This window comes from Podarcis erhardii, assembly GCF_964252035.2.
Source record: "Podarcis erhardii genome assembly, chromosome: 13".
Classification (NCBI taxonomy): Eukaryota; Metazoa; Chordata; class Lepidosauria; order Squamata; family Lacertidae; genus Podarcis; species Podarcis erhardii.
The window spans coordinates 23437321-23460355 of NC_138502.1; the positions used below are offsets into that span (position 1 = coordinate 23437321).

The 23035-nt window shown below is 39.7% G+C and overlaps 3 protein-coding genes across 4 annotated transcripts in view; all 3 read right to left on the bottom strand.

The window, feature by feature from the left end:
• Positions 1–23035, bottom strand: part of LOC309327488 (olfactory receptor 14A16-like) — a 287993-nt gene that overhangs the window by 97356 nt on the left and 167602 nt on the right. The window lies entirely within an intron of this gene.
• Positions 819–18889, bottom strand: LOC309326978 (uncharacterized protein; the record flags this gene model as incomplete). The annotated part of the gene is made up of 3 exons (XM_081836006.1): positions 819–1794; positions 4003–4221; positions 17991–18889. The coding sequence occupies 3 exons, from the start codon at positions 18887–18889 to the stop codon at positions 819–821; spliced, it is 2094 nt and encodes a 697-aa protein (XP_081692132.1).
• LOC309327514 (olfactory receptor 5A2-like) lies at positions 11523–12461 on the bottom strand (the record flags this gene model as incomplete). Its single annotated transcript, XM_081836815.1, has 1 exon — positions 11523–12461. One exon carries the CDS (start codon positions 12459–12461, stop codon positions 11523–11525), a length of 939 nt encoding a protein of 312 aa, XP_081692941.1.

The window sequence follows — 23035 nt, forward strand, 5'->3', positions numbered from 1 at the left end:
CTCCGCGATCCGGAGCCCCTTACGGGGTCCCTTCAACGTTTCGGGGGCTGCTCCTGGCGCCCGCCGGGTCCCGAGACCACAGGCTTCTGCCGCCTGTGGTTTTTCAAAATGGGTCTCCGCTTCGCCGCAGCGGACGACCCGTTCTCAGCGGAGCTTCCCTCTCCCGGTTAGAAGAGGGCAGCCATTGCCGTTCGCGCTGCCTCCGGAAGTGGAAGTTGGACACACACTTTTGGAGGGGTTTCACTCATACCAGCTGGACTGCTACCAATGAATAGGCATGCAAGACTTTTATTTGGACTCTTGTGTTTATGCTGTGGTGTCAAGCAAACATTCAATTTTATTTCCCATGCTACTTTTATCTATTCTATATGAAACCCAGGCATCATCTGGAGACTTAGTATGAAGTATTCCTAATGTGTGGGTGACACCCAATTCTATCTCTTCATATTATATGATTCAAGAGACTTTGCAAGTGCTAGAACAGTGTCTGAAGGCCCTAATGGGCTTCCTGAGGGCCAATAAATTGAAGCTGAACACTGATAGATCACAAGCTTTGTGGATAAGTGGTTTCAGGTCCAAAAACAAGACTGACACCATCCCCCACCCCAGAGCCCAAGAATTTAAGAATCTATTAGTCTTCCTTAATTTAGCATGTACTTCATTATATCTACATTATTGCTGGCCCTGGATCATTTTATGGCAGTACGCAAGATGCTTTATAATGAAATTCTTATTTGGTTTATTAGCAATTTAATGCATATTTTAAAATACAGTACCATTGATGAACACTCTTCCATTGTTAACAATACATATTGCTATTATGTCTTGGTCAATACATTCCTTCCCAAAGCTCTCATTAATGCCTCTTTGACTTCCTTGTTCCTGAAACTATATATAATGGGATTTAGCATAGGATTGATTACTGCATAAAATATAGAAATCATTTTATCATTCTCAGGGGAGTAAAATGATTTTGGCCTCATGTACATGAACATTCCTGTGCCATAATAGATGGTCACTACTGTTAGATGGGAAGAACATGTGGAAAAAGCTTTGTGTCTGCCACTAGTGGTACGGATTCTGATGATAGCAGCAATGATGTAGCCGTAGGACACCAGAACCAGGATAAAGGGCAGCATTAAAGTGCCTGCACCCCCTATCAACATCAGAAGTTCATTTAAGGTGGTATCTGTACAGATCATGTGCAGCAGAATGGGAGCCTCACAGAAAACATGATTAATAACATAGGGTCCACAAAGAGGGGGCAAAGATAAGTAGAGTGGAACTACAGAGACTAGAAAACTGATGGTCCAAGATGCTGCTGCAGTCTTCACACAAACACGGTAGCTCATTATTGTGGTGTAACGCAAGGGATGGCACACTGCTACATAGCGGTCAAATGCCATCACTGCTAGAAGGAGACATTCTGCTGCTCCCATAAAGAGGGAGATATAGGTTTGCAGCATGCACAGATGATATGATATAGTTTTCTTGGTGGATATCAGGTTGGCCAACATTTTGGGGACTACAGCAGTGGTGTAGCAAAGGTTCAGAAATGCCAAGTGTTGAAGGAAAAAATACATGGGAATATGCAGATGGGGATCTGCTGTGGCCAAGCAAATTATACTAATGTTCCCAAGAAGGGTTGCAGCATATAGAAAGAAGAAGATTGCAAAGAGTAAAGGTTCCATTTCTGGATGATTAGAAAAACCCAAAAGCATGAATTCCCAAACTTCTGTTTCATTTGTTGGTCTCATAATGCCCCATCGATTCCAACTATTGGGAAGGGGGAACCTGGGAGAAGAGCAGACAAAACTACCTTTTAGAATGTGAGAATATAGATATATCATCATATATCCTAAACCTAAATCCTACATCTAAAGTATCATTCATCAAACACAAAATACAATTAATGCAATGTTGTTCTATAACTTTACTAGGCATATCTCCATCAGTTTGTCAAGTCAAGTTTTAGTTTTCAGTTTTATGCTCTTTTGCATATGCTAAGTCTGGACAAGATCAGTAAGATTGTTTTCCTCCTGATGTAACTTATTGTTTCTGATAAAATTATAAATTTGTGATCTATGGAACAATAACTATAAAATTGTGAACTATGCAACAATATAGGAAAGAAACAAGAGTTCTTTGATCATACAGGCACTAGAAATTTCATAGATATAAAAGCAGAGCAGAGTTATGAAGAAATAGAGACAAATTTAAAAAGTTACATGAAAAAAGTTATTTTGAGCAACGATAGTACAGGTTGGCTTTCAGGTATTGTTGGATTAAACTTCCTACCAGCAAATAGTCAGGATTGGTGGGCATTGTAGCCCAACAATATCTGGAAGGCAACTCATTTATGATTTAGAAATTTTATTTTAATAGTATTTCCAATCTTATTTATTGTTTTTTGTTATATGCCTTAATAATAATTTTAAATATTGTTCAATTCCTTACTTGCATGCATCCTAATCATAATAATAGAAATAAATCTTATTATGTTCACTTTTCCCCATCTGAGTATAAATAGGATTCCTTCTTCCCTTCCTTCCTTCCTGCTTGATTAACAGAAGTTAACAGAGGTCAACAGAAGCAGGGGTTTCTTCCCATAAACTAGTTTCTATGTATATACTCAATGCAGACTAGGTTAGGTGGGCAGACAGGCTAGGAGCTGTAAAATAAAAAGATAAAAGATGAACATATAACTAACGCAATGAAGTCCAATAAAACTATAAAAAGCTGCAGTATTATCACAATTCAACATGACTGGTAATAGCAGAATCAAGCTGGCCAGTCTATACTTATGTTTGCCCACCACACTCATCTTAAAGGTTACATATTTCTCTTGCCTAGTGAAGCTTACCATATTTGTTTAATACTACAAGCTCCCCTCCAACACAGACAAAAAGTACATTTGAAGAGATGTGCTTATACAAATATATTAATATTCCTTTCTTTCTAGAATACATTCCATTATCTCCATAACACTTTTGCTCCATGCACCTCAATTATTTTTATTTGAATTCTAAGAGTTTTATTGAGAAGAAATCCCATGGATTTCAATTTAAGTTCCGGGGGGAGAGAGGGAGGGAGATAAAAGTCTAATTGATACCCTCTCCTTATAGTACCTTAACCTACCTTAATCGTAATATGTACATTCATTGCTCTTTGGCCTTGATGTTACGTTGACAATAATGCTGGTGTTTAAATTCACTGACAAATGGAAGCATTAGTGACCCATACTTGGAAGGTACATAAATGACACTCTTACTGCCATGCAGATTTTCTGTTGAGATGTGATGTTAATAATAAAGAATGGAGATGAAATATAGGAGTAGGGTGTAGGAAATGAACCAGAACTGAGTTCTCAAAGAAGTAAAGTCTTTTAAGAGCATAAAAACAGAAAGAGCCCTGCTGGATCTGGTCCAGCATTCTATTCACACAATGTTCTATCTGATATCTGGACTATTTTGGAAAGGAAGGTGAAGTGAAATTTTAATAATAATAACTAAATAAAAATAAAATTAAAAAATCCTTCCAGTAGACGACTCAACAGGCTCATCACAGCTATCTGCCAATCACCCATTCCCACCACCCTTCTGAGTAATACCCCTCCCCACCTTCTCACTATATAGAAGGGTCTGGTGACTTCTGTTTCAGTGTATCTGAAGAAGTGTGCATGCACACGAAAGCTCATACCTAGAACTAACTTAGTTGGTCTTTAAGGTGCTACTGGAAGGAATTTTTTTTATTTTGTTTTGACTATGGCAGACCAACACGGCTACCTATCTGTAAATAAAAATAGGAAGCAGCCCCAGAGACAGAATCTAAATACAAGAGCATTTACTCCATTTTACCAGTACAGTAAATGTTATTCAGAGAGCCACTGCCTTCAGTTGTGAAAGCAGAGTCTAGTTATCATTCTCAGTTCACACTAATAGCAATATCAGAATATGTTTCATTCCTTTCATTTTTTGTTTTCTTTTAAATCAAGGATTGTACCTAGTTTTGTCTTGTTCACCTAAGTCTCTGATCAAGCTGAAATTTATAGTAAGGGTGAAAGCAATTGTCACTGGCACTCTTTTGCCTCTGCAGCCCCTGTTCCATTCAACCTCTACTCCAAAGGGCTCAGTGTCTCCACAGAATATCATGGCAGGTTGCCAGAGAAAGAATGGATTTGCAGAGTTCCCTTCCCTCTGCTCATCTTCACAAAAACCTCTGCTGAATCAAAGAACATTGTGTGAGTTGACAGAATTAGAGACAATCCAGTATGTTTATTTGTTCCTGGGGGAAAAAACCCAAGATAACAGCACGAGACGCTACATTGCATGCCCTCCAACATTTCTCCAATGAAAATAGGAGAATGGAATTATCATTCCATAATGATAATTTTACTATTTATACCCCACACATCTTAGTGGGTTGCCCCAGCCACTCTGGACAGCTTTCAACATATATAAAAATGTAATAAAACATTAAACATTTTTTTTAAAAAAAACCCACACTTCTCTATACAGAATTGCCTTTAGACGGCTTGGGAATCAAATAACTCCATGCCCCCCCCCCAATATTTCTCCAATGAAAATATGGAAGTCCTAAGGAAAAGTGGGACATTCCGGGATCAAATCAGAAAACTGAGCAGCTTCTTTAAATCAGGGATGTCCCTGGAAAACAGGGACACTTGGAGGGTCTGACATTGACATTCCCAGGGTATAGTACCCCTCTCTTCTGGAGATTCAATAATTGTAAAAAAATGGGAACCAGCCAAGAAGATCCCTTCAGCTCCACCTTCATCCAAGCACAGTACAGGTAGTCTCATTGAAATACATTAGACATAAGTTGTCCCACTGATTCCATAACTACCTTCTTCTGGATCCAACCCATAGTGTGTTTAATTCCTATTGTGTTTGGTCTTAAGCAGATAAGCTGAAAAGTACTGAATAATATGACCTACTTGTATACCGTTCATACCACATGAATGCAGAAGAGAATGATAAAAAAACTTCTATATTTACTCCTATCTTCTATATGATGGCTTTATTAGTTGCTAGAAAATCCCCAAGCTCCAATTAACTTTGCACGTCTTACTATGAAATGGACTCAGCAGAAATTACCACTCCCTTAAAAAAATAAAAAACTTACAGGATAATGGAAGGTTAAAGTGGACAAAATTTAAAGAGATTTTTAGGGCCAAATTATAATACAGATCTGGAGAAACAGAGTTGGGTGGGCAAAGGCACCCATAACTGCTAGGAGCAGGGGTCAACAAGGTTTATCTTGCCTGGGCCTAATCAGTCCCACGGAGATCCCTCCAGGGGCTGGATCACGAGCGTGTGTGCGCCTGTGATTTTTGGTGTCTGCATGTGCGCAGACGCAATTTCCGGCACCACAAAAGTGAGTTCCCGCACCGCGCTGCACTGGTTTAGTGCAGCACGAGAGCAGACGGCTCGGTTCAGGGGTGGCTCGTGGGCCGGTCAAATGACCTCTATGGGCTGCTTCTGGCCCATGGGTTTTAGGTTTCTGAGTTAGGAAATGTTAGAAATTATTACATGGCAGAATTTAGATTATGTTTCGAGTATGAAAGGGAAGGTGCCAGACTAAACCAAAAAATCGCCTGAGAAGAAGGGCCATCAAGGTGTAATTACTGGACAATGGCCAGCCATTGACCTTCTGCCTGAGCTCAGGGTAAATAGCAGAATTGGGAGGGGACAGTTACAGGAGGCATGATGTCACACAGGAAAAATGTGCCCTTTTGGAAAAATAAAAGAGGTCTAGATAAGTGGGGTGAGTAAATAGAGGTTGGAGAAGAAGAGGGAGGACTCGACAAGTTGTTTTGAAGACCGAACCATCTTGGTGAACTGGCTAAAGGCAGGTTGGGAGAGAGGCATGGAGATGCCTGGGAATCAATTCTGGGCTACAGTGAAGGAAAGCCTCCTCCTGAGATATAATGTTGTAAATTCTCCCCAAGCCCATGTGTAAATATTGGTAAAATAACCCATATTTCTTAAAGACCTTTGTCTCTACTATGTCTTGATTTCACACAACCCTGGGTGAGCACATGGAACCCCCTAGAATCTTGCTACCATTTAGCAGAGATTGGGGGTGGGGTGGCACACAAACTTTAACACAGTGTCACAGGCAGGCTTTATGGGGTTGACACAAGGATCAGATATCTCCCAATGAGCCAAACTCAAACAGGCTCATGACTAAGTCTATCAATCAGTAGTCTCTCAATTCTTTTTCTTTAAAAATGCAGTATTTATTTGAAAATTCACATATTTGCAAGGGGAAGAACTTTGAATAGAAAATACTTCTTATGCAAAGGGAAGAAAATGCACCTTTTAAAAACAGGGAATGCTTTTCTTTCCAAAGGAGGCTTGCAAAGCTTCTTGTGCACTATTTCCTAAGCACCAATAGTCAGCTGGATGTCAGTTATGTGGGAAGCACAGTGCAAGAGGTGTAGACACCACAAATCTTTTTTTTTTCTTTCAAATAATATTTATTCAAGCTTTAAAAGGTTACAAAAAGAAACACAATATAACATATCCAAAAGCCAAAGTGAGAGCATTTGGGTCAAAATTAAGGGAGAGAAAAATAACAGTGACCTCATTGTGGGCGTTTACTATAGATCCCCAAGCCAAACGGAGGACATAGATGATGCCTTCCTGGAACAGATGGCCAAGCATGCAAAAGGAAGGGAGACAGTAGTAATGGTCAAACAGATTCCTCACTGTAATGGTCAAATGGTCAAACAGATTCCTCACTGGCCTTGCAGACAACTTCATTGTCCAGAAAGTGGGAGAAGCAACAAGAGGAACAGTCATTTTAGATCTGGTCCTAACCAATGTTGGTGACTTGGTTAGTGAGGTAGAAGTGGAAGGATCATTAGGTGCGAGTGATCATGCTCTTCTGAAGTTTACAGCGGAAAGGAGCAGCCAAGCATACTAGGACTCAATTTCTTGACTTTAAGAAAGCCGACTTCATAAAACTCAGGGAAGTGCTGGGTGAGATCCCATGGACAGTAATACTAAAAGGAAAGGGAGTTCATGATGGCTGGGAGTTTGTTAAGAGGGAGATAGTAAAAGCACAACTTCAGGCAATACCAATGAGACGGAAACATGGAAGGTGCCTAAAGAAGCCAGGGTGGTTATCTAAAGAACTTTTAACTGAGTTAAGATTAAAAAAGGATGTGTACAAAAAATGGAAAAGGGGGGAAACCACCAAAGAGGAATTCAAACAAATAGCCAGCACGTGTAGACACAAAGTCAGAAAAGCTAAAGCACAGAATGAACTCAGGCTTGCTAGAGAGGTTAAAAGCAACAAAAAAGGCTCTTATGGGTATGTTCGTAGCAAAAGGAAGAGCAAAGAAACCGTGGGGTGACTCAGAGGAGAAGATAGTGAAATGCAAACAAGGGACACAGAAAGGGCTGAACTCCTCAATGCCTTCTTTGCCTCAGTCTTCTCCAATAAAGAAAACAATGTCCGACCTGAAGAATTTGGAGCAAATGATTCAGCAGAGGAAACACAGCCCAGAATAACTAAGGAGATAGTACAAGAATACTTGGTTAGTTTAGATGTATTCAAGTCTCCAGGGCCAGATGAACTGCATCCAAGAGTATTAAAAGAACTGGCAGATGTGATCTCAGAACCACTGGCAGTCATCTTTGAGAATTCCTGGAGAACAGACGAAGTCCCAGCAGACTGGAGGAGGGCAAATGTTGTCCCTATTTTCAAAAAGGGGAAAAGAGAGGACCCAAATAATTACCGCCCAGTCTGACATCAATACCAGGGAAGATTCTGGAGCAGATCATTAAGCAAACAGTCTGTGAGCGCCTAGAAAGGAATACTGTGATCACCAATAGTCAGCATGGATTTCTGAAAAATAAGTCATGTCAGACTAACCTGATCTCATTTTTACAGAATTACAAGCCTGGTAGATGAAGGGAACGCAGTGGATGTAGTCTACCTTGATTTCAGCAAGGTATTTGACAAGGTGCCCCATGATATTCTTGTAAAGAAGCTGGTAAAATGCGGACTTGACTATGCTACCACTCAGTGGATTTGTAACTGGCTGACTGACCGAACCCAAAGGGTGCTCATCAATGGTTCCTCTTCATCTTGGAGAAGAGTGACTAGTGGGGTGCCACAGGGTTCTGTCTTGGACCCAGTCTTATTCAACATCTTTATCAGTGACTTGGATTATGGACTCAAGGGCATCCTGATCAAATTTGCAGATGACACCAAACTGGGAGGGGTGGCTAACACCCCAGAGGACAGGATCTCACTCCAAAACGACCTTGACAGATTAGAGAACTCGGCCAAAACAAACAAGATGAATTTTAACAGGGAGAAATGTAAAGTATTGCACTTTGGCAAAAAAAAATGAGAGGCACAAATACAAGATGGGTGACACCTGGCTTGAGAGCAGTACATGTGATCTAGGAGTCTTGGTTGACCACAAACTTGACATGAGCGAACAGTGTGACGCGGCAGCTAAAAAAGCCAATGCAATTCTGGGCTGCATTAATAGGAGTATAGCATCTAGATCAAGGGAAGTAATAGTGCCACTGTATTCTGCTCTGGTCAGACCTCACCTGGAGTACTGTGTCCAGTTCTGGGCACCACAGTTCATGAAGGACACTGACAAACTGGAACGTGTCCAGAGGAGGGCAACCAAAATGGTCAAAGGCCTGGAAACGATGCCTTATGAGGAATGGCTAAGGGAGCTGGGCATGTTTAACCAGGAGAAGAGGAGGTTAAGGGGTGATATGATAGTCATGTTCAACTATATAAAAGGATGTCACATAGAGGAGGGCTGCTCCAGAGAAGCGGACACGGAGCAATGGATCCAAACTACAAGAAAAAAGATTCCACCTCAACATTAGGAAGAACTTCCTGACAGTAAGAGCTGTTCAACAGTGGAATTTGCTGCCAAGGAGTGTGATGGAGTCTTCTTCTTTTGAGGTCTTTAAGCAGAGGCTTGACAACCATAAGTCAGGAGTGCTCTGATGGTGTTTCCTGCTTGGCAGGGGGTTGGACTCGATGGACCTTGTGGTCTCTTCCAACTCTATGATTCTATGATTCTATGACTTCACATGCAAGACATGGCTTGAATGAATAGGATGAATGAAATGGCCTTACAAATAGGAAGCCCATGCCTTCCAGATTAGGTCCTCAGGCTGATAGTTCTCCATTCCTGCTGTAGAGAGTTGCTGGAACTGGAGGGTGGGGCCTGGGTCTGCATCTTTTCTGGAAATGCTAGGTGCCAAAGTGCACCAGGTGTGGTCATGTTGAGTTAGTAACCACAGAAGGCCATGCCTCTAGTATTGACATTAGTCAGGGCCACCCCAGAGGCAACATTCAGTCTTACAGTCTCAAAGATCAATGCTGAATGTTGGAAGAATTTGAACTTTGTGAATTTCAATAAGAGAAGACTCCATTCACCCTTCCCAAATTAATGAATCAGGTGGATTTTGTACTTCTCCCAACTTTGTGACAGTGTTCTCAGTTCATGTAAAATGTGTAAGTGCATTATCAAATGTTCATTTTAAATTATATTTAGAAAAATACATTTTGTGAGAAAAATACATTTTTGAATGCTAAACTTAACATTTTGACATGGATTTATTTATTTATATATGTATGCATCATCACACTTTAATGCAGAATTAAATTAATATTTGCAATGGTGATACAGACTAGAAATATACTGATCCAACCACCCCTCGTTACACATTCCTACTGTGTCTGAACAAAGCTCTGAAACCAGAGCATAGAGTTCCAGGTAATTAATATAGTCATAGTTGATTTATTTATAAACCACATATTCTACAAATACATCTGTGCTTGAAGCAGTTCACAAAAATATTTAAATATCGGAGCAGATTTTGTTGCTGGCATCCTTCTATCTCAGGAGACAATGGAAAAATACATATGCTGTAGAGACTAATATGGGAGAGACATGTTTTGTTGTAGCTGGCGTAGAGGAAGAAGCACATTTACAAAACATAATAATACCTCATGACACAAAATAATAATGATGATGATAATTAATATTAAATAAAAATAACAGTTCATTTAACATACATGAAAATTTAAGAGTGCAAAGTTCAACAAGTCAAGTAGTTTCACATCCAAATGCACCATCAAAGCTGATGGCATCAGTGCTGAGTAACCTCCTACCTTTTATTTACACCTGATCCTCAAAGTCCAGAAAGTAACTTCAGACTTAATCTGGAAATGGATCCCTTATAAAGACTCTTATGGCTAGAGTATGGGAAAAAGCAAGCAGAAACAGCCATTCACTGTTGAAAAACACCGTTTCTTTTCCCTCACATGGTTCTAGATTAAGGTAGGTAGAGAGAAAGAGCCAAGCAGTAGAAGCAAAGACCCAATGAAATCTATGAACTCGATAAAGCTGATGTCAATGCAGGCGAGGTGTAGCAAAGGGGCACTGTCACAGAAGTAGTGATTAACGACATTAGTTCCACAGTAAGGCAACCTCACTTTCAGCACTGTTGACAAGAACACAGACAAGAACCCACTGATCCAAGAGCCAATCAGCATACTGACACAAACTTTCCCAGTCATGAGAGTGGGGTACCTAAGTGGGTAGCAGATGGCCAAGTAGCGGTCAAAGGACATCACAGCAAAAAGGATGAACTCTGTAGAACCCATGAAGAAGTAGAAGTATGACTGAGCAAAACACAAAATATACTCATGGGTTTGGGGGAGAAAGGAATAAGAAATAACTTAATATTCCCCACTGTTTTGTTGGCAATTGATCTGAATATAACATGCATTAGACAGGTGGGGTGTGTGTGTGTGTTTCTTTGCTTTTTTATCATTCTGAATAATTTGATGTCATCAGAAAACATGACCACCTCACTGTTCATTTCTCCTTCCAGGTTATTAATGAACAAGTTTAAAAGCATATGTCCCCGTATAGATCCTTGGAAAATCACACTTCATACATCCTTTCAAGATAGCCTCTCTTTATCCCATGACTGCTAAGTATTCTCAGGAGTCTTTGGTCAAAGACTGTATCAAAAGGTTTTTGAATGTTCAGCTATGCAACGCGGACTATATCACTCCTGTCCACATTTTATTGATGCTCTCAATTACCTCTAAATTGTCACTTAGACAAATATGCAAAAAAGTTCAACTTATTAAAAGACTTCTCATTATCATAAAAGTCTTTTCATAAAAGTCTTCTCCTGTATGCATGCATACAATTTTCAGAAGCCAATGGTGTCTAAAGTAACATTTTAGCCATAATAATTGAACCAGATAATTAATATTAGTGTTCATTGAACCATCCTCTACCTCAGAGCCCAGGAATTTAGAAATCCACTAGCCTTGGTTAATTTAGCATATCCTTCATTGTTTCTACATTATTGCAGGCCCTGGACATTCTAAAGCACGGGATGCTTTATAATGAAATTCTTGTTTGGACTATAAGAAATTTAATGCATATTTTAAAATACAGTACCATTGATGAACACTGTTCCAATACATTTCTATTATGTCTTGGTCAATACATTCCTTCCCAAAGCTCTCTTTAATGCCTCTTTGACTTCCTTGTTCCTGAAACTATATATAATGGGATTTAGCATAGGATTGATTACTGCATAAAATACAGAAATCAGTTTATCATTCTCAGGGGAGTAAAACGATTTTGGCTTCATGTACATGAAAATTCCTGTGCCATAATAAATGGTCACTACTGTTAGATGGGAAGAACATGTGGAAAAAGCTTTGTGTCTACCACTAGTGGTACGGATTCTGATGATAGCAGCAATGATGTAGCCGTAGGACACCAGAACCAGGATAAAGGGCAGCATTAATGTGCCTGTACCCCCTATCAACATCAGAAGTTCCACTAAAGAGGTATCAGTACAGATCATGTGCAGCAGAACAGGGAGCTCACAGAAAATATGATTAATAACATAGGGTGCACAAAGAGGGGGCAAAGATAAGTAGAGTGGAACCACAGAGACTAGAAAACTGATGGTCCAAGATGCTGCTGCAGTCTTCACACAAACACGGTAGCTCATTATTGTAGTGTAACGTAAGGGATGACACACAGCTGCATAGCGGTCAAATGCCATCACTGCTAGAAGGAGACATTCTGCGGCTCCCATAAGGAGGGAAATATGGGTTTGCAGCATGCACAAGTGATACATTATAGTTTTCTTGGTGGATATCAGGTTGGCCAACATTTTGGGGACTACAGCAGTGGTGTAGCAAAGGTTCAGAAATGCCAAGTGTTGAAGGAAAAAATACATGGGAGTATGCAGATGGGAATCTGCTGTGGCCAAGCAAATTATACTAATGTTCCCAAGAAGGGTTGCAGCATATAGAAAGAAGAAGATTGCAAAGAGTAAAGGTTCCATTTTTGGATGATTAGAAAAACCCAAAAGTATGATTTCCCAACCTTCTGTATCATTTGTTGGTCTCATAATGCCCCATCAATTCCAACTATTGGGAGGGGGGAACCTGGAAGAAGAGCAGACAAAACTACCTTTTAGAACGTGAGAATATAGATGTATCATAATATATCCTAAACCTAAATCCTGCATCTAAAGTATCATTCAGTAAATGCAATATAAACTTTATGCAATATTGTTGCATAACTTCTTTAGGCATATCTCCATCAGTTTGTCAAGTCCAGTTTTAGTTTTCAGTTTTATGCTCTTTTGCATATTCTATGTCTGGAAAAGATCACTAAGGTTGTTTTCCTCCTTATGTAACTTCTTGTTTATGAAAAAAAATATAAAATTGTGATCTATGCAACAATTACTATATAATATAGGGGGGAACAGTTCTTTGATCATACAGGTACTAGAAATTTAGCAGATATAAAAGCAGAGCAGAGTTATGAAGAAATAGAGACAAATGTAAAAAGTTACATTTTTAAAAGCAAGTTATTTTGAGCAACGATAGTACAGGTTGGCTTTCAGATATTGTTGGATTAAACTTCCCACCAGCAAATGGTCAGGATTGGTGGGCATTGTAGCCCAACAATATCTGGAAGGCAACTCATTTCTGATTTAGAAATTTTATTTTAATAGTTTTTCTAATCTTATTTATTGTTTTTTGTTATACGCCTTAATAATAATTTTAAATATTGTTCTATTCCTTACTTGCATGCATCCTAATCATAACAATAGAAATAAATCTCATTATGTTCACTTTCCCCATCTGAGTATAAATAGGATTCCTTCTTCTCTTCCTCCCGCCTTGATTAAGAGAAGTTAACAGAGATCAACAGAAGCAGGGATTTCTTCCCATGGAGGTAGATATCAGATTATATCCTTAAACTAGTTTTCTTTGCATATACTCAATGCAGACTAGGTTAGGTGGGTGACTGAGCGGACAGGCTGGGAGCTGTAAAATAAAATGATAAAAAATGAACATATAACTAACCTAATGAAGTCCAATAAATCTACAAAGATCTGCAGTATTATCACAATTCAACATGACTGGTAAAAGCAGCATCAAGCTGGCCAGTCGATGCTTATGTTTGCCCACCACACTCGTCTTACAGTTTACATGTTTCTTTTGCCTAGCAAAGCTTACCATATTTGTTTAAAACTACAAGCTCCTCTCCAACACAGACGAAAAGCACATTTGAAGAGATGTGCTTATACCAATATATTAATATTCCTTTCTTTCTAGTATACATTCTTTTTATTTTTTCCAAACATAAATTTTAATTCTGCACAGTGCTCCCGCTATTGGTGCTCTACAACGCCAATCCTCTCTCTCTCTCCTCCCGCCCAGCCACGCTCCTGCCTTCGTTCACTTCCTTCCTTCCTCCCGTCATCCTCCTTATCGGGTGCTGCTCAGGGTCTCGGGCTCCGAGTGGGGCAGGTCGCTCTGGGTCTCATGGTGGCTCCGGTGCCACTTTTGCTCCATTCACTTGTAGCCTCAATTTATATTATTTTTTTTAATTCTAAGAGTTTTATTGAGAAGAAATCCCATGGATTTCAATGTAATTTCCAGGAGTTAGGGGAGGGGACAGGAGAGAGAAAAGGCTAATTGAAACACTCTCCTTATAATACCTTAACCTACCGTAATCCTAATATGTACATCGATTGCTCATTACCCATGTTACATTGACAATAATGCTGGTGTTTAAATTCACTGACAAATGGAAGCATTGTGACCCGTACTTTGAAGGTGTATAAATGACACTCTTACTGCCATGCAAATTTTCTATTGAGATGTGATGTTAATAATAAAGGATGGAGATGAAATATAGGAGTAGGGTGTAGGAAATGAACAAGAACTGAGTTCTCAAACAAGCAAAGTCTTTTAAGAGCATAAAAAAATGAAAGAGCCCTCCTGAATCAGACTTAAAAACATAATAAAACATTTAAAAAACACTTTTCTATAAAGGATTACCTTCAGATGGATTGGGAGTTGAATAACTCCATACCCTGCAACATTTTGCCAATGAAAATAGATACATCCTAAGGAAAAGTGGGACATTCCGGGATTGAATCAGAAACCGAAGCGGCTTCTCTAAATCAAGGATGTCCCTGGAAAATAGGGACACTTGGAGGGTCTGACATTTACATTCCCAGAGTACAGTTCCCCTCTCTTCTGGAGATTCAATAGTTGTAAATAATGGTAACCAGCCAGGAAGATTCCTTCAGTTCCACCTACCTCCAAGCACAGTACAGGTAGTCTCATTGAAATACATTAGACATAAGTTGTCCCATTGATTCCATAAGTACCTTCTTCTGGAACCAACTCATAGTGTGTTTAATTCCTATTGTGTTTGGTCTTAAGGAGATAAGCTGAATAGTATGCTTAAGTATGAATAAGTATGAACTTGTATACATATGAAGAGGATAATTAAAAAAAAACTTACATATTTACTTTTATCTTCTATATGATGGCTTTATTAGCAGTTAAAAAATCTCAAGGCTCCAATTAACTTTGCACGTCTTACATTCTGCTATGAACACCCCCCCAATATTATTTTACAGGATTATGGGACATTAAAATGGTCAACCTTTAAAGAGATTTCTAGGGCCATATTATATTGTTACAGATCTGGAGAAGCAGACTTGGGGATCAAAGGATCCCATAACTGCTAGAGTTAGGGAATGTTAGAAATTAGTATATGGCAGAATTTAGTTAATGTCTGGAGTATGAAAGGGAAGGTGCCAGACTAAACAATAAATAAATAAATAAATCACATGGGAATAAGAGCCATTAAGCTATAATTACTGGACAATGACCATCCATTGACCTTCTGCCTTAGCTCTGGCTAAATAGAAGAGTTGGGAGGGGACGGTTACAGGAGGCATGATGCCACACAGGAAAAATGTGCCCTTCTGGAAAAATAAAAGAGGTCTAGATAAGTGGGGTGAGTAAATAGAGGTTGGAGAAAAAGAGGGAGGACCCCACAAGGTGACATGTAAATGTTGTAAATTCTCTCCAAACCCAGGTGTAAGTATTTCTACAATAAACCATATTTCTTAAAGATTTTAGTCTCCACTCTGCCTTGATTTCCCAGATACAACCCTGTTTGAGCACATGGAACCCCCTGGAATCTCGCTACCACTTGGCAGAGATTGGAGCAGGGGTTGGCGCACAGACTTTAAAAAAAAAAAAATCATTTCTAGATGTGAGGGTCACAGCCATGCTTATGGAGTTGACACAAGGATAATATATCCCCCAATGAGGCAAACTGAACAGGCTCATGACTAAGTCTATCAATCAGTAGTACCTCAAGTCTTTTTTTAAAAAAAAATCATTGTTTGAAAATTCACATATTTGCTGGGGGAAGAAATTTGAATATAAACTACTTCCTTTGCAAAGGGAAAAAACTCATTTTAAAAACAGGGAATGATTTTATTTCCAAAGGAGGCTTGTGCAGTACTTCCTAAGTACCATTCGCCAGCTGGGTGTCAGTTGTTGAGCTTTTTTGATTTTGGAAATTCCCCCCAGACAATTTGAATTCCACTTTTTAAATCCAGAAATGTCTGGGAAAATCAGGACATATGGCAGCCCTATAACCAACTGATCAGCAGTGCCTGCAAAGCCTTTTTTGTCCAAGTCACACCTATAGCTGCCCCTCAGCTGTTGTCACATATGACTTCACATGCAGGACAGCTGGGTGTGGCTTGAATGAAATGGCCTTACAAATAGGAAGCCCCAGTCTTCCAGATTAGGTCCTCAGGCTGATAGTTTTGCATTCCTGCTGTAGAGAGTTGCTGGAACTGGAGGGTGGGGCCTGGGTCTGCATCTTTTCTGGAAATGCTAGGTGCCAAAGTGCAGCAGGTGTGGTCATGTTGAGTTAGTAACCACAGAAGGCCATGCCTCTAGTATTGACATTAGGCAGGGCCACCCCAGAGGCAACATTCAGTCTTACAGTCTCAAAGATCAATGCTGAATGTTGAAAGAATTTGAACTTTGAGAATTTCAATAAGAGAAGACTCCATTCACCCTTCCCAAATTAATGAATCAGGTGGATTTTGCACTTCTCCCAACTTTGTGACAGTGTTCTCAGCTCATGTAAAATGTGTAAGTGCATTATCAAATGTTCATTTTAAACTATTTTTAGAAAGATACATTTTGTGAGAAAAATACATTTGTTAAATGCTAAACTTAATATTTTGACATAGATTTATTTATATATGTAAGCATCATTACACTCTAATGCAGAATTGAATTAATATATGCAATGGTGATACAGACTACAAATATACTGATCCAACCACCCCTCGTTACACATCCCTACTGTGCCTGAACAAAGCTCTGAAACCAGAGCATAGAGTTCCAGGTAATTAATATAGTCATAGTCGATTTATTTATAAACCACAAATTCTACAAATACATCTGTGCTTGAAGCAGTTCACAAAAATATTTAAATATCGGAGCAGATTTTGTTGCTGGCATCCTTCTGTCTCAGGAGACAATGGAAAAATGCATATGCTGTAGAGACTAATATGGGAGAGACATGTTTTGTTGTAGCTGGGGTAGTGGAAGAAGCACATTTACAAAACATAATAATACCTCATGACACAAAATAATAATGATGATGATAATTAATATTAAATAAAATTAACAGTTCATTTAACATACATCAAAATTTAAGAGTGCAAAGTTCAACAAGTCAAGTAGTTTCACATACAAATGCACCCTCAAAACTGATGGCATCAGTGCCGAGTAACCTCCTACCTTTCATTTACTCCTGATCCACAAAGTCCAGAAAGTAACTTCAGACTTAATCTGGAAATGGATCCCTTATAAAGACTCTTATGGCTGGAGTATGGGAAAAAGCAAGCAGAAACAGCCATTCACTGATGAAAAACACAGTTTCTTTTCCCTCACAGTTCTTCTAGAAGAAGTTACATTATGAAGGCTCTTGGAGTGTGGGGCAAAACATGTGAAACCAAAGTATCCCCCTTCCCCTCATATTCACACCATACATTTAAAGTGAATTGCTTTCCCTCAAAGAATCCTGGGAGCTGTAAGTCACTCCTCACAGAACTACAACTCCCAGCACCTTTAACAAACAACAGTTTGCCTGCTTTGCTCTATTACCAAAGGGGCACTTGGGGGGAAGGATCTGCTTAAGAAGGGGGAGGATCCAGCTGCAAGGAGCAGAGGAACAGGAACAGGAGGACCTGGCAGTATATCAGTCTCCCCTGGACCATAGCTGGTTGAAGAGCTTGGTCATGAATAAGGGCGTAGTGCTACAACTAAAAAGACTCTCACTCTCTATTCACAACCCGCATAACCTCAGATGGTGGGGAACATCTTTAGAGAAGAAGTTTCTCTGTAGAGTAGTGTAGGAGAAGGCAATTCTCCACAGTCATAAAACCCAGTCAATATGCACTATGGACAATACAATCTGTGCTGTTATATTGAAAATGTGAACTTTATGTAAGGTGTATATTCTGAAGGTGTATATAGTACATTAGTTATATTTTATTCTGGAGGTTAGCTTCTTTAGGACATCTTTTAACACCTCTTTCATTTGTTCATTCCTTAGACTAAAGATGAAAGGGTTCAATAAAGGTGTCAAGATGCCAGAGAAAATGGCTAATGCTTTGTTCATGCTCATGGTGTCACTCTGGGATGGCCTGACATAAACAAAGATGGAGATTCCATAGCCCATGGAGACAACAGTGAAGTGGGATGCACAGGTGGCAAAGGCCTTCTCCCTTCCCTTTGCAGAAGGAATTTTGAGGATGGTACTGATTATGTAGACGTAAGAGACAGCAGTGAATGAGAGAGAGCCAAGCAGTAGAAGCAAAGACCCAATGAAATCTATGAACTCGATAAAGCTGATGTCAATGCAGGCGAGGTGTAGCAAAGGGGCACTGTCACAGAAGTAGTGATTAATGACATTAGGTCCACAGTAAGGCAACCTCACTTTCAGCACTGTTGACAAGAACACAGACAAGAACCCACCGATCCAAGAGCCAATCAGCATATTGACACAAACTTTCCCAGTCATGAGAGTGGGGTACCTAAGTGGGTAGCAGATGGCCATGTAGCGGTCAAAGGACATTGCAGCAAAAAGGATGAACTCTGTAGAACCCATGAAGAAGTAGAAGTATGACTGAGCAAAGCAACCACCAAACGAAATAGTTTTTCTTTCAGCCAGGAGATTGGCTAACATTTTAGGCACGACGCAAGTTGTCATGAGTATCTCAATTAAGGACAAGTTGCTGAGGAAGAAATACATAGGGGAGTGAAGGCGATGATCAGTGCAGATGAGTACAATGATGAGTGCATTCCCCAGCACTGTCACCAGGTAAATGAGAAGGAAAACTATGAAGAGGATGATCTCCACATTTGGTTCATACATAAATCCAAGCAGAAGAAATTCACTGACATTTGTCACATTCTCTATTTCCATGTTATGGCATCCTGAATGAAGGAAGGAGGGGAAGGGATGATAATCAATACTAGCATTGTAAACTCAATTGCTAAGAATAAATAGAAGACCCATATTCCACACAGAGTTATATTACATAAACAAGTGGCATAATGAAAAGCAAATGATAGTTGTATTGTATGTATTACTTGATCTTGCTTTGTAAGGATGGGATCATGTTTTCTGTTTCTGCAAAGCATGTAAATGTAAAGACTGAAGTGATGAAACATATTTTGCCCTCTTTATTACCCGATGATAAGGTAACAAAAGTGTTTGTGTGTGTGTGTGTGTGTGTGTGTGTGTGTGTGTGTGATGTATCATATATGTAGAAGATATTAACAAGCTAGAATATAAATACTATTAAAGGATTGAAATATGTCTAAAATACTGGGTTGCAAGTGAATGAAAATTTACTTATGAGTAAGCGTCACAATAGGTTGTACTACAAGTAATCATAGCTAAAGTTGTTATGCATATGACATTAAGTTTTCTATTCCAGACTATAGTGTAATAGCTTTTATTGCACAATATTTTAGTAATAAGTAAATTATCAGAGTAAAAAAAGAGATAGAAAAGTATCAGTTTGGCAACAGGTAGGTTTCCTTGAAAATCAATTTAGTTTATATCCAATTTATTTATTTCATAAAATTTATACATCACTTGATTGTAAAAACAAACAAACCTCAAGGTGATTTACAAAATTTATTGCTATCATACAAAAATTCTTGTTTCAAAATGTTGAGCTCCTCAAGTTTCATTTTACTCCCATCTACAAAATCATCTTAACTGCATTATCATCTGCATTTTCTAGAAAACAATATCCCAGTTTAGAATGTCTGTAAGCATTCAGCTGATAAATGGTTGGTACACGTGTATATTGTGAGAGTGAGCAAAGTGAGGTATCACAATTATCTTACCTTGCAAACACTCAAGTGTTCTTCTATATGCATAGGAAAGATCACCAGTAAGATTTCTAGGTGTATGTCGACGCCAGATAATGTGTCCAGAATAATGTCTCTCACCTGCAGAGTTTTTATTACTGCAAACTGCATGTGGTTCCTGAATGTAACTACACTTCCAAATTTATCAAATATAAGGTTGACACCAAAGTAATAACAAATTTTCCCACTGCAGATTTTAAAGAATGAAAGCAAATTCAAATTGTTAATAAAAACACCCCAAAACAATTGACCCCTACACAAAAGAGAGAGAATAGCACAGCCCTTCTGAAGATGAAATAGTTTCCTGCCCCAGTCTATTATAAGTACTGTTGGATTCTGTTATTTCAAACTTTATGCTGTTTCACCTTTTCCTTAGGGAATGTTGCTTGCTACCCCTGACAACATCCCCAGGGAAAAGGGGAATGGAAGAATATTTGTGTATATATGCACACAGGACACATATAAATTTGAGAAGATGATGCCGACAACATTTCATCACATGACTAAAAATAAACCTTTTGGTTTTCTTTAAAGAAGTGAACAAACATTGCAGAATCCCTTTAACCAGAGTGAGGGACTTCACAGCTGACCATGCATATTTGGCTGTGAGCTGGGAGGAAATAGGCCTGGAGAACGGTTCATGAAGTATGGCTATGAGGTGAAGAACTTCATCAGCCTGGACAAGAAGACCCTGACCTGACAGTAGCCGAGGTGCCCAAGGGGGAATGGGAGTGTGAATACAATGCCACGCTGACCTGGAAAGGCTACTTAAAGGAGGAATGCATGGAGTCATTTAAGAAACTCATGGACTATGGCAAGACAGCCAGAGATGAAGGTGACCAGGAAGGCTAACTATGAAGGTTTGAAGACCTTCCTTTGCCAAGCCCACAGCTTCTACACCAAGGGGATTGATGCCAACTGGGTGGAGGATGGGGAGATCTGACAGGAGGGCACCTTCTGTGGAGTGGTCACACACAACTCAGAAAGGACCTACTATGCTTTGCTTGGCATCAAGACAGACCCCAAGGAGAGGGACCACTACTTGTGCCATGTGGAGCATGACAGCCTAAATGAGCCTCAGGACATGGTTCAGGATCTCCCACCCAGCAGTGGAGCAAGCCGATTGGGTGCCCGAGGTGGCGTGCTTGCCCTGAGCCCAGGGGTGGGGCTAGCTGCCCATGGGAGCAGGACCAGCTGCCCGCGGGGGGGGGGGGGAGGCAAGCCAGGGCAGAATGCTCCATAGGGCCTCCAAGGAATTGGCCTGCCTCCTCCCACTCAGCCGCCCTACAGCTGAGGGGAAGGTAGGAGGCAGGCCCTTTAGGGCAGCGTGGAGCCTGCAGGCGCCCAAGCCACCACGTCACTCCTAGGAGAGACGTGTGGCTTGGGCGTGCTGCAGGCCCCGTGATAAGTGCCGCCCAGCATTTTGTCACCCCCTCAGTGGTGACACCCAGGGCTGACTGCCCCCACTGCCCCCTTCCTCCACCACTGCTCTCACCACCACCCTCACAAAAATGAATCACCTCTTGTGTTAATAGAAAATATTACAGTAGGCATGAACGTAAGAATTTCAGCAGAACTTAATTATCAGGAGACTAATTAATACGACCCACATTTTAAATAAGAATCCAGTTGTGTGTTCCCACAGGGAACTAATGAGTCAGGGAATGTGGGTTAAGCACTTCTTGGAATTTTTGTAAAGTTTGAGGGGGGGGGATACAATTCTTTGCCTTTCATTATTTTGAAATTAGGTAGAAAATATATCTTGGGAATAATGAAAGCATTGACACTCCTGGGTAAAATGGCAAAGAAAGAAATACAGTTTTGCAGCTACAGTAATTAGTTATTAGAAGTTGTTAGAAATGTTTATCTATGAAATTAAACAGTATTACTCTACAATAGAGGGCATTTGGCATTAATACTTACACTTGTAAACTTGTACTAATCAACAACATACATTTTTCTGGTTGACATTTCTGATTAGCCAAAGCAGCCATTTAGTATCTTGTTCATGTATCAATCTACATAAATCCACTTGGAAGGTACTTTGACACAACGCTTCCTGCATGAACCTATAGTGGAGTGGGTGGGATAATTCTAAAATAATTTTGACATAGAGAAAAGGACAAAATCTAAATATGATTTTGAACAGCTTAATCTGTTCAATGCTGATTTTATTCTATATAAAATATAGGACAGTAAAGCATTAATATTAATAATAATAATAATATATTATTATTATTATTATTATTATTATTATTATTATTATTATTATTATTTTCCACCCATCTGGCTGGGTTTTCCCTGTCACTCTGGTTGGCTCCCGACAGAATATCAAGCATTAAAAACATCTCTAAATAGGGTTGTCTTCAGATGTCTTCTAAAAGTCAGATAACTGTTTATTTCCTTGACATCTGATGGGAGGGCATTCCACAGGGTAGGCACCACTATCAAGAAGGCCCTCTGTACTCAGTAGCACAGCAATATTGGCTAAACTACTTCATTTACATATAATACACTCAGAGCATTCTGATTTAGCTCCTTCCTCTTTCTCATCAGGCAGCAAAGAGAAAGAGACAAAGGATAATAGTCCTACATTCCGGAACACAGCAATATAAACATCCTGTCTCTGTCACTTCCCACTATGTGGAATGAAAACATACACCGTTATGTGATAAAAAAACAATCCCATGACTGCAACACGGGGCAAGAATCCTTACAGTAACTAGGGACTACATGCAAGCAGAAACAGACTTCTGATTGTGTGTTGGGACAGGGAATTTTGCAAACCAATGGGTGTTGCATGCTAGAGCTGTGCACAAAAATTTCAATCCACCCTGAAGCTCTTGTCTATACCCTTCCTGCTCCAAGATTGGACTGATTTGCCTTGGTCTAGTCTGGAGTCCACCCACCTCACCCCAAATCCATCCCCAAAGCCATTTGGGTTACGTTAAAGGATTGTTTTGTTTTGTTTTTACAACCATATAAAAAAGCCAGGAGGAAATCTACCAACACTGTGCAGGATCTGATTCTATCACTTAGCAGCTGTCCAATTCTAAATGGTGCTGCTCCTTCATGAGGAGCTTCCTTGCATGCAAAAGAATCTGCTTGCAAAGAGCTAAAACTCCTTCATGAGGTCTGTGTAACTCAGATGAAATGAGCATTCACATTTTATAATGTGGGAGCCCTT